The following is a 13,740-nucleotide window of genomic DNA, read 5'->3' as shown; positions in this document are numbered from 1 at the left end:
TGTCGGTGACGTTTTTTTGAAACATGGCTCCTATAATCACACCTTATTAGTTACTATGAAGGAAGCTTTAAGGAAATGCTTTCATCTCACATCATGGTATAATTTGGAAGTGCTTTTTAAAAGGGGCATCCTTGTAAACGATGGCCCCTTTAAAAAAACTTAGCTTTCGGATAGCATCCCGCACGGCTGCAGAACTCGGACATCATTACATTCGGCCCATAGAATGCTGCACCTCCAAACACAAGCTGCCCACTGGATGATCTGACTGCTGGGCATGATTATAACATAATTCCACTGAACTGTACAAACGTTAGACACTATTCCTACCCAACATGACCATTGAACATGCTCATAATACCATTCTATTACCCTCTATATAGGCATAGGATACTACACATCCCAACATGCTCATAATACCATTCTATTACCTTCTATATAGGCATAGGATACTACACATCCCAACATGCTCATAATACCATTCTATTACCTTCTATATAGGCATAGGATACTACACATCCCAACATGCTCATAATACCATTCTATTACCTTCTATATAGGCATAGGGTACTACACATCCCAACATGACTTGACCATTGAAGATAATCATAATACAATTCTATTACCCTCTATGTAGGCATAGGGTACTACACATCCCAACATGCTCATAATACCATTCTATTACCTTCTATATAGGCATAGGATACTACACATCCCAACATGACCTGACCATTGAAGATAATCATAATACAATTCTATTACCCTCTATATAGGCATAGGATACTACACATCCCAACATGACCTGACCATTGAAGATAATCATAATACCATTCTATTACCTTCTATATAGGCATAGGGTACTACACATCCCAACAAGAATTCTATTAACAATGAGTTGATGATTCCGTTTGTGGTTGATAAAACCTGGGTTTTTTGGGTATCTATCCCATGGCGCCCTCGCACCAATTAACCAAAGGTAATCGTATACTGCTGATAAAATTGGCTGCCGCTGCAAAGAAAACCATATTTTCCCAATGGATCTCCCCTGATCCAGTCCCCATTTCTTTACTTCACCCTAGAATTCCGTTCCTGCTCTCTATGGACTGTTACTAGACAAACACTTCCTTACAAAAAGTAAAATTGTCGGTGACGTTTTTGTGAAACATGGCTCCTATAATCACACCTTATTAGTTACTATGAAGGAAGCTTTAAGGAAATGCTTTCATCTCACATCATGGTATAATTTGGAAGTGCTTTTTAAAAGGGGCATCCTTGTAAACGATGGCCCCTTTAAAAAAAGTTAGCTTTCGGATAGCATCCCGCACGGCTGCAGAACTCGGACATCATTACATTCGGCCCATAGAATGCTGCACCTCCAAACACAAGCTGCCCACTGGATGATCTGACTGCTGGGCATGATTATAACATAATTCCACTGAACTGTACAAACGTAAGACACTATTCCTACACAACATGACCATTGAACATGCTCATAATACCATTCTATTACCCTCTATATAGGCATAGGATACTACACATCCCAACATGCTCATAATACCATTCTATTACCTTCTATATAGGCATAGGATACTACACATCCCAACATGCTCATAATACCATTCTATTACCTTCTATATAGGCATAGGATACTACACATCCCAACATGCTCATAATACCATTCTATTACCTTCTATATAGGCATAGGGTACTACACATCCCAACATGACTTGACCATTGAAGATAATCATAATACAATTCTATTACCCTCTATGTAGGCATAGGGTACTACACATCCCAACATGCTCATAATACCATTCTATTACCTTCTATATAGGCATAGGGTACTACACATCCCAACATGACTTGACCATTGAAGATAATCATAATACAATTCTATTACCCTCTATGTAGGCATAAGATACTACACATCCCAACATGACCTGACCATTGAACATGATCATAATACCATTCTATTACCCTCTATATAGGCATAGGATACTACACATCCCAACATGCTCATAATACAATTCTATTACCCTCTATATAGGCATAGGATACTACACATCCCAACATGCTCATAATACCATTCTATTACCTTCTATATAGGCATAGGATACTACACATCCCAACATGCTCATAATACCATTCTATTACCCTCTATATAGGCATAGGATACTACACATCCCAACATGCTCATAATACCATTCTATTACCTTCTATGTAGGCATAGGGTACTACACATCCCAACATGACTTGACCATTGAAGATAATCATAATACAATTCTATTACCCTCTATATAGGCATAGGATACTACACATCCCAACATGCTCATAATACCATTCTATTACCTTCTATATAGGCATAGGGTACTACACATCCCAACATGACTTGACCATTGAAGATAATCATAATACAATTCTATTACCCTCTATGTAGGCATAGGGTACTACACATCCCAACATGCTCATAATACCATTCTATTACCTTCTATATAGGCATAGGATACTACACATCCCAACATGACCTGACCATTGAACATCATCATAATACAATTCTATTACCCTCTATGTAGGCATAGGGTACTACACATCCCAACATGACTTGACCATTGAAGATAATCATAATACTATTCTATTACCCTCTATATAGGCATAGGATACTACACATCCCAACATGCTCATAATACCATTCTATTACCTTCTATATAGGCATAGGATACTACACATCCCAACATGTTCATAATACCATTCTATTACCTTCTATATAGGCATAGGATACTACACATCCCAACATGACTTGACCATTGAAAATAATCATAATACCATTCTAACACCTTCTATATAGGCATAGGGTACTACACATCCCAACATGACCTGACCATTGAAAATAATCTTAATACCATTCTATTACCCTCTATATAGGCATAGGATACTACACATCCCAACATGCTCATAATACCATTCTATTACCTTCTATATAGGCATAGGGTACTACACATCCCAACGTGACCTGACCATTGAAGATAATCATAATACCATTCTATTACCCTCTATGTAGGCATAAGATACTACACATCCCAACATGACCTGACCATTGAAGATAATCATAATACCATTCTATTACCCTCTATATAGGCATAGGATACTACACATCCCAACATGCTCATAATACAATTCTATTACCCTCTATGTAGGCATAAGATACTACACATCCCAACATGACCTGACCATTGAACATCATCATAATACCATTCTATTACCCTCTATATAGGCATAGGATACTACACATCCCAACATGCTCATAATACAATTCTATTACCCTCTATGTAGGCATAGGGTACTACACATCCCAACATGATGATAATACACTTCTATTACACTATGTAGGCATAGGATACTACACAAAACTCCTACCAAGGAAAACACAGGTGCCCAATATACAGTTGCTGCACCAAGCAGCGGCTATAAAAACAGCTAAATCACTCCTGGTATAAACGAAAATGCATCACAAGTAAGCAGCGCTATGGTTATATAATAATTGGAATGATATTGATTAAAATATTTATATCGATTTATTCTGAAGATAAATATAATTTCATAAAGAAAGGGAGAATAATTATCACATCTCAATCAAAAATAGATACATAATAAAAAAGTACAGAATGCATATAACACCAGCAGTCTGATTAAGAGGAGCAGAGAAAGTGTTATATACATTCTGTACATTTTTATTATGTATCTATTTTTGATTGAGATGTGATAATTATTCTCCCTTTCTTTATGAAATTATATTTATCTTCAGAATAAATCGATATAAATATTTTAATCAATATCATTCCAATTATTTTATAACCATAGCGCAGCTTACTGGTTATGCATAGGATACTACACATCCCAACATGACCTGACCATTAAACATGATCATAATACAATTCTATTACACTCTATGTAGGCATAGGATACTACACATCCCAACATGACCTGACCATTGAATATGATCATAATACAATTCTATTACACTCTATGTAGGCATAGGATACTACACATCCCAACATGATCATAATACACTTCTATTACCCTCTATGTAGGCATAGGATACTACACATCCCAACATGACCTGACCATTGAATATGATCATAATACAATTCTATTACACTATGTAGGCACAGGATACTACACATCTCAACATGACCTGACCATTAAACATGATCATAATACAATTCTATTACACTCTATGTAGGCATAGGATACTACACATCCCAACATGACCTGACCATTGAATATGATCATAATACAATTCTATTACACTCTATGTAGGCACAGGATACTACACATCCCAACATGACCTGACCATTAAACATGATCATAATACAATTCTATTACACTCTATGTAGGCATAGGATACTACACATCCCAACATGACCTGACCATTGAATATGATCATAATACAATTCTATTACACTCTATGTAGGCATAGGATACTACACATCCCAACATGATCATAATACACTTCTATTACCCTCTATGTAGGCATGGGATACTACACATACCAACATGACCTGACCATTGAACATAATCATAATTCAAATCCAAATAAACATAGGGCAATATTTCTTGCTAATATTGCATATACTCACTCGTTTCTTTGCAGAGATAGGACTAGCTCTCTCCCTTCTGCTATTACCATCACTTCTACATGTGCTGGGTACTAAACAAAAAACAAAATTGTACAAAATAAATCCTAAATCGCAGATACACAAAAATATACACAGCCAAATATAACATACCACAATCTACACTCTAAGGGGGGTAGTCGATTATGTCCGGATTTTTCGGCTAACTGAAAAATCCGGACATAGCTAGTCAAACCCGGCCATTTTCAGCCACTTTTTCCGACAACGCGGAAACAAGTAAAATCTGCATCTGCGAAAAATAGTCGAAAACAGCAGAGTGTTTACCGACGTGTTTACCAACAGTGCCGGATTTTTTTGACAGTCGAAAAATCGGCACTTTCATTGAATAGGTCAAATGTAAATTGTTTTTTAGAGTGTCAGAAAATTTGGCACTAACTGAATACCCCCTATGGGTGGTAGTGCATTGGCATGGGATGTGGATACAGAGGACCAATCTATAAGACCCCCAGTGTCTTTATTATGTGGGTGGTTTAACTCAATTTTCTGTTTTATTTTTACATCTCTAAAAAAAAATTTGCCTTAAGGGGCCATTGATTTATTGGTTGTCCATGACCGTCTGCAACCCTTACTATGGCTAAGGCTGTTATATTATCCAAGCACATTTTAATATTTCTGTAACTTTGTACAACAAAAATCAGCTATGCTTTGAGCATCAAATATAGCAGTATTCACAGAGCAGTTATGTGTCATATCTAAGGGTAACAAGAATAAGTACTATGGGCTGCATTTAAGAATGAGTCCATGCCCCATTAGCACACTAACACAGAGGTTCCCAAACACGGTCCTCAAGGCACCCCAACAGTCCTGGTTTTAAATGTATCCATGCTTGGCCACAGATGACTTAATTAGCACCTTAGTCAATTTGATTTAACCATCTGTGCTGAGCCATGGCTATACCTAAAACCTGGACTGTTGAAGTGCCTTGAGGACCGCGTTTGGGAACCTCTGCACTAATACATCCATCCAGTACTTAGCAAACAGTGGTAAGCTTAGTTTACTGCTGTTTGTCACTATATCGCTTACGCCATCTATAGATGGCATTGGCGGTAAAAAATAAGAATTTACTTACCGATAATTCTATTTCTCGTAGTCCGTAGTGGATGCTGGGGACTCCGTCAGGACCATGGGGAATAGCGGGCTCCGCAGGAGACAGGGCACATCTAAAAAAGCTTTTAGGTCACATGGTGTGTACTGGCTCCTCCCCCTATGACCCTCCTCCAAGCCTCAGTTAGGTACTGTGCCCGGACGAGCGTACACAATAAGGAAGGATCTTGAATCCCGGGTAAGACTCATACCAGCCACACCAATCACACCGTACAACTTGTGATCTGAACCCAGTTAACAGTATGATAACAAAACGAAGTAGCCTCCGAAAAGATGGCTCACAACAATAGTAATAACCCGATTTTTGTAACAATAACTATGTACAAGCATTGCAGACAATCCGCACTTGGGATGGGCGCCCAGCATCCACTACGGACTACGAGAAATAGAATTATCGGTAAGTAAATTCTTATTTTCTCTAACGTCCTAGTGGATGCTGGGGACTCCGTCAGGACCATGGGGATTATACCAAAGCTCCCAAACGGGCGGGAGAGTGCGGATGACTCTGCAGCACCGAATGAGAGAACTCCAGGTCCTCCTTAGCCAGAGTATCAAAATTTGTAAAATTTTACAAACGTGTTCTCCCCTGACCACGTAGCTGCTCGGCAAAGTTGTAATGCCGAGACTCCTCGGGCAGCCGCCCAGGATGAGCCCACCTTCCTTGTGGAATGGGCATCTACATATTTCGTCTGTGGCAGGCCTGCCACAGAATGTGCAAGCTGAATTGTACTACAAATCCAGCGTGCAATAGACTGCTTAGAAGCATGAGCACCCAGCTTGTTGGGTGTATACAGTATAAACAGCAAGTCAGACTTTCTGACTCCAGCCGTCCTAACTATATATATATATATATATATATATATATATATATATATATTTTTAGGGCCCTGACCACGTCTAGTAACTTGGAGTCCTCCAAGTCCCTAGTAGCCGCAGGCACCACAAGAGGTTGTTTCAGGTGAAAACGCTGACACCCCTTTATGAAGAAACTGGAGACGAGTCCCAGTTCTGTCCTGTTCAAATGGAAAATTTTAATATGGGCTTTTGTAAGACAAAGCCGCCCATTCTGACAATCGCCTGGCCGAGGCCAGGGCTAACAACATGGTCACTTCCCATGTGAGATATTTGTCAACAGCATGGTCACTTTCCATGTGAGATATTTCAAATCCACAGATTTGAGCGGTTCAAACCAATATGATTTTAAGAAATCCCAACACTATGTTGAGATCTCACGGTGCCCCTAGGGGCACAAAAAAGCTGTATATGCAATACATCCTTTACAATCTGGACTTCAGGAACTGAAGTCAATTCTTTCTGGAAGAAAATCTACAGGGCCGAAATTTAAATGTTAATGAACCCCAATTTGAGGTCCAAAACACTCCTGTTTTCAGGAAGTGTAGAAATCGACCTAGTTGAATTTCCGTCGTGGAGCCTTCCTGGCCTCACCCACGCAACATATTTTCACCACATGTGGTGATGACGTTGTGCGGTCACCTCCTTCCTGGCTTTGACCAGGGTAGGTATGACCTCTTATGGAATGCCTTTTCCCCTCAGGATCCGGCATTCAACCGCCATGCCGTCAAACGCAGCCGCGGTAAGTCTTGGAATAGACATGGTACTTGCTGAATCAAGTCCCTTCTTAGCTCCCCAGGCCCTTAGTCCTCTGTGAGCATTTCTTGAAGTTCCGGGTACCAAGTCCCTCTTGGCCAATCCGGAGCCACTAGTATAGTTCATACTCCTCTATGTCTTATAATTCTCAATACCCTGGTTATGAGAAACAGAGGAGGGAACACATACACAGACTGGTACACCCACGGTGTTACCAGAACATCCACAGCTATCGCCTGAAGGTCTCATGACCTGGCGGAATACCCGTCCCGTTTTTTGTTCGGGCGGGACGCCATCATGTCCACCTTTGGTCTTTGCCAACGGTCCACAATCATGTTGAAAAACTTCCCTATGAAGTTTCCACTCTCCCGGGTGGAGGTCATGCCTGCTGAGGAAGTCTGCTTCCCAGTCGTCCACTCCCGGAAAGAACACTGCTGACAGTGCTATCACATGATTTTCCGCCTAGCGAAAAATCCTTGCAGTTTTCACTGCCCTCCTGCTTCTTGTGCCGCCCTTCTGTTTACGTGGGCGACTGCCGTGATGTTATCCCACTGGATCAATACCGGCTGACCTTGAAGCAGAGGTCTAGCTAAGTTTAGAGCATTATAAAATTGCTCTAAGCTTATTTATGCGGAGAGAATTCTCCAGACTTAATCACACTTCCCTGGAAATTTTTTCCCTGTGTGACTGTTCCCCAGCCTCTCAGGCTGGCCTCCGTGGTCACCGGCATCCAATCCTGAATGCCGAATCTGCGGCCCTCTAGAAGATGAGCACTCTGTAATCACCACAGGAGAGACACCCTTTTCCTTGGATATAGGGTTATCCGCTGATGCATCTGAGGATGCGATCCGGACCATTTGTCCAGCAGATCCCACTGAAGAGTTCTTGCGGGAAATCTGCCGAATGGAATTGCTTCGTAATAAGCCACCATTTTTACCAGGACTCTTGTGCAATGATGCACTGACACTTTTCCTGGTTTTAGGAGGATCCCGATTAGCTCGGATAACTCCCTGGTTTTCTCCACTGGGAGAAACACGTTTTTCTGGACTGTGTCCAGAATCTTCCCTAGGAACAGTAGACGTGTCGTCGGAAAAAGCTGCGATTTTGGAATATTTAGAATCCACTCGTGCTGTCGTAGAACTACTTAAGATAGTGCTACTCCGACCTCCAACTGTTCTCTGGACCTTGCCCTTATCAGGAAAGCGTCCATGTTTCTTTTAAGAAAAATCATCATTCCGGCCATTACCTTGGTAAAGACCCGGGGCGCCGTGGACAATCCAAACGGCAGCGTCTGAACTGATAGTGACAGTTCTGTACCAGGAACCTGAAGTACCCTTGGTGAGAAGGGCAAATTTGGACCTGTAGGTAAACGTCCCTGATATCCAGTGACATCATATCGTCCCCTTCTTCCTGGTTCGCTATCACTGCTCCGAGTGACTCCATCTTGATTTGAACGCTTGTATGTAAGTGTTCAAATATTTCAGATCTCACCGAGCCGGTTGGCTTCAGTACCACAATATAGTGTGGAATACTACCCCCTTCCTTGTTGTAAGAAGGGTACTTTGATTATCACCTGCTGGGATTACAGCCTGTGAATTGTGTGAGGGGGAGACGTCTCGAATTTCCAATGTACACCTGGGATATTACATGTAGGATCCCGGAGTTCCCTTGCGAGTGTTGCTGAAACTCTTGAGATGACCCCCTACCGCACCTGAGTCCGCTTGTACGGCCCCAGCGTTATGCTGCGGACTTGGCAGAAGCCGTGAGGAGCTTCTGTTCCTGGGAATGAGCTGCTTGCTGCAGTCTTCTTCCCTTTCCTCTCCCCCTGGGCAGATATGACTGGCCTTCGCCCGCCTGCCCGTATGGGGACGAAAGGACTGAGACTGAAAAGACTGTGTCCTTTTCTGCCAATATGTGACTCGGGGTAACAAAAGGTGGATTTTTCAGCTGTTGCCATGGCCACCAGGTCCAATGGACCGCCCCTTTATACGGCAATACTTCCATATGCCGTCTGGAATCTGCCTCACCTGACCACTGTCGTGTCTTCGTCTGGCAGATATGTACATCACATTTACTCTTGATGCCAGAATGCAAATATGCCTCTGCGCATCACACATATATAGAAATGCATCCTTAAAATGCTCTATAGACAATAAAATCCTGTCCCTGTCAAGGGTATCAAAATTTTCAGTCAGGAAATCCGACCAAGCCCCCTCAGCGCTGCACATCCAGGCTGAGGCGATTGCTGGTCGTAGTATAACACCAGTATGTGTGTATATACTGTTATGATATTTTCCAGCTTCCTATCAGCTGGCTCCTTGAGGGCGGCCGTATCTGGAAACGGTAACGCCATGTTTTTTATAAGCGTGTGAGCGCCTTGTCCACCCTAAGGTGTGTTTTCCAACTCGCCCTTACTACTGGCGGGAAAAAGGGTATACCGCCCATAACTTTCTGTCGGAGGAACCCCACGTATCATCACACACTTCATTTAATTTATCTGATTCAGGCAAAACTACAAGTAGTTTATTCCCACCCTACAAAATACCCTTATTTGTGGTACTTGTGGTATCAGAAATACGTAACACCTCCTTCATTGCCCTTAACATGTAACTTGTGGCCCTAAAGGAAAAATACGTTTGTTTCTTCACCGTCGACACTGGGGTCAGTGTCCGTGTCAGTGTCTGTCGACCGACTGAGGTAAATGGGCGTTTTTACAAGCCCCTGACGGTGTCTGAGACGCCTGGACCGATACTAATTTGTCCGCCGGCTGTCTCATGTCGTCAACCGGCTTGCAGCGTGTTGACATTATCACGTAATTCCATAAGTAAGCCATCCATTCTGGTGTCGACTCCCTAGAGAGTGACATCACCATTACAGGCAATTTTCTCCGTCTCCTCACCAACATTTTCCTCATACATGTCGACACACACGTACCGACCTACAGCACACACATACAGGGAATGCTCTGATAGAGGACAGGACCCACTAGCCCTTTGGGGAGACAGAGGGAGAGTTTGCCAGCACACACCAAAAGCGCCATAATGTATATAACAACCCTAGAAGGTGTTGTTTCTATATATGGGCTCTTAATATATAATTATATCGCCAATTTATGCCCCCCTTTTCTTTAACCCTGTTTCTGTAGTGCAGGGGAGAGTGGGAGCCTTCCTCACCAGCGGAGCTGGCCAGGAAAATGGCGCTGAGTGCTGAGGAGAATAAGCTCCGCCCCTTTCACGGCGGGCTTTTCTCCCGGTTATTAGGAAAACTGGCCTGGGTTAAATACATACATATAGCCTTAATGGCTATATGTGATGTATTTATTTGCCTCTAAGGTAATCTATATTGCTGCCCAGGGCGCCCCCAGCAGCGCCCTGCACCCTCCGTGACCGAGATCAGTGAGCCGTGTAGCAACAATGGCGCACAGCTGCAGTGCTGTGCGCTACCTTCATGAAGACTGAGGAGTCTTCTGCCGCCTGTTTCCGGACCTCCGTTCTGCCGTTCTTCAGCGTCTGTAAGGGGGATCGGCGGCGCGGCTCCGGGACGAACCCCAGGCTGACCTGTGTTCCGACTCCCTCTGGAGCTCAGTGTCCAGTAGCCTAAAACTTCAATCCTCCTGCACGCAGGTGAGTTGCAAGTCTCTCCCCTAAGTCCCTCGTTGCAGTGATCCTGTCGCCAGCAGGAATCACTGATTAGAAACCTAAAAAAAAACTTTTCTAAACAGCTCTTTAAGAGAGCCACCTAGATTGCACCCTCTCGGACGGGCACAAAAACCTAACTGAGGCTTGGAGGAGGGTCATAGGGGGAGGAGCCAGTACACACCATGTGACCTAAAAGCTTTTTTAGATGTGCCCTGTCTCCTGCGGAGCCCGCTATTCCCCATGGTCCTGACGGAGTCCCCAGCATCCACTAGGACGTTAGAGAAATAAGATTTTACTTACCGGTAAATCTATTTCTCGTAGTCCGTAGTGGATGCTGGGGACTCCGTAAGGACCATGGGGAATAGACGGGCTCCGCAGGAGACAGGGCACTTTAAGAAAGAATTTGGATACTGGTGTGCTCTGGCTCCTCCCTCTATGTCCCTCCTCCAGACCTCAGTTAGAGAAACTGTGCCCGGAAGAGCAGACAGTACAAGGAAAGGATTTTGGAATCCAGGGCAAGACTGATACCAGTCACACCAATCACACCGTATAACTTGTGATAAACTTACCCAGTTAACAGTATGAACAACAACGGAGCATCAGATCAACCCTGATGCAACCACAACATAACCCTTATTTAAGCAATAACTATATACAAGTATTGCAGAAGAAGTCCGCACTTGGGACGGGCGCTCAGCATCCACTACGGACTACGAGAAATAGATTTACCGGTAAGTAAAATCTTATTTTCTCTAACGTCCTAGTGGATGCTGGGGACTCCGTAAGGACCATGGGGATTATACCAAAGCTCCCAAACGGGCAGGAGAGTGCGGATGACTCTGCAGCACCGAATGAGCAAACACAAGGTCCTCCTCAGCCAGGGTATCAAACTTGTAAAACTTTGCAAAAGTGTTCGAACCTGACCAAGTGGCTGCTCGGCAAAGCTGTAATGCCGAGACCCCTCGGGCAGCCGCCCAAGAAGAGCCCACCTTCCTTGTGGAGTGGGCTTTTACTGATTTTGGAAGCGGCAATCCAGCCGCAGAATGAGCCTGCTGAATCGTGTTACAGATCCAGCGAGCAATTGTTTGCTTTGAAGCAGGAGCACCCAGCTTGTTGGATGCATACAGGATAAACAGCGACTCAGTTTTCCTGACTCTAGCCGTTCTGGCTACATAAACCTTCAAAGCCCTGACCACATCTAGTAACTCGGAATCCTCCAAGTCACGAGTAGCCACAGGCACCACAATAGGTTGGGTCATATGAAAAGATGACACCACTTTTGGCAGAAATTCTGCCCTGTCCATATGGAAAACCAGATAGGGGCTTTTATGCGACAAAGCCGCTAATTCTGACACACGCCTAGCTGAAGCCAAGGCTAATAGCATGACCATCTTCCACGTGAGAAATTTTAACTCCACGGTTTTGAGTGGCACAAACCAGTGTGACTTCAGGAAACTCAACACCACGTTAAGATCCCAAGGTGCCACTGGAGGCACAAAAGGGGGCTAAATATGCAGCACTCCCTTTACAAACGTCTGAACTTCAGGTAGAGAAGCCAGTTCTTTTTGAAAGAAAATGGATAGGGCTGAAATCTGGACCTTAATGGAACCCAATTTCAGGCCCAAAGTCACTCCCGACTGTAGGAAGTGAAGGAAACGGCCCAGCTAAAATTCCTCCGTAGGGGCATTCCTGGCCTCACACCAAGCAACATATTTTCGCCATATACGGTGATAATGTTTAGCCGTCACGTCCTTCATAGCCTTTATCAGCGTAGGAATAACCTCAACCAGAATGCCTTTTTCTGCTAGGATCCGGCGTTCAACCGCCATGCCGTCAAACGCAGCCGCGGTAAGTCTTGGAACAGACAGGGCCCCCGTTGCAACAAGTCCTGTCTTAGAGGCAGAGGCCATGGGTCCTCTGTGAGCATTTCTTGCAGATCTGGATACCAAGTCCTTCTTGGCCAATCCGGAACAATGAGTATTGTTCTCACTCCTCTTTTTCTTATGATTCTCAGCACCTTGGGTATGAGAGGAAGAGGAGGAAATACATAAACCGACTGGAACACCCACGGTGTCACTAGTGCGTCTACAGCTATCGCCTGAGGGTCTCTTGACCTGGCGCAATACCTCTGTAGCTTTTTGTTGAGGCGGGATGCCATCATGTCCACCTGTGGCAGTTCCCACCGACTTGCAATCTGCGTGAAGACTTCTTGATGAAGTCCCCACTCTCCCGGGTGGAGGTCGTGCCTGCTGAGGAAGTCTGCTTCCCAGTTGTCCACTCCCGGAATGAACACTGCTGACAGTGCTCTTACGTGATTCTCTGCCCAGCGAAGAATTCTGGTGGCTTCCGCCATCGCCACCCTGCTCCTTGTGCCGCCTTGGCGGTTTACATGAGCCACTGCAGTGATGTTGTCTGACTGAATCAGCACCGATTGGTCGCGAAGCAGGGTCTCCGCTTGACTTAGGGCGTTGTATATGGCCCTTAGTTCCAGGATATTGATGTGAAGGCAAGTCTCCTGACTTGACCACAGCCCTTGGAAATTTCTTCCCTGTGTGACTGCCCCCCACCCTCGGAGGCTTGCATCCGTGGTCACCAGGACCCAGTCCTGAATGCCGAATCTGCGGCCCTCGAGAAGGTGAGCACTCTGCAGCCACCACAGGAGAGACACCCTGGCCCTGGGGGATAGGGTGATCAGCCGA

General features: G+C 44.1%; 1 protein-coding gene across 1 annotated transcript in view; it reads right to left on the bottom strand.

Annotated features, from left to right (window-relative positions):
- Nucleotides 1-13,740, bottom strand: part of ADAM19 (ADAM metallopeptidase domain 19) — a 181,991-nt gene that overhangs the window by 143,568 nt on the left and 24,683 nt on the right. Inside the window, exon 3 of the mRNA XM_063928395.1 lies at nt 4,635-4,705. Within this exon, the coding sequence (XP_063784465.1) occupies nt 4,635-4,705 (71 nt within the window). The remainder of the gene's footprint in view (nt 1-4,634; nt 4,706-13,740) is intronic.

The sequence above is a fragment of the Pseudophryne corroboree genome, chromosome 6, assembly GCF_028390025.1.
Source record: "Pseudophryne corroboree isolate aPseCor3 chromosome 6, aPseCor3.hap2, whole genome shotgun sequence".
In the NCBI taxonomy this organism is placed as follows: Eukaryota; Metazoa; Chordata; class Amphibia; order Anura; family Myobatrachidae; genus Pseudophryne; species Pseudophryne corroboree.
This window is presented reverse-complemented; position numbering and strand designations above follow the sequence as displayed.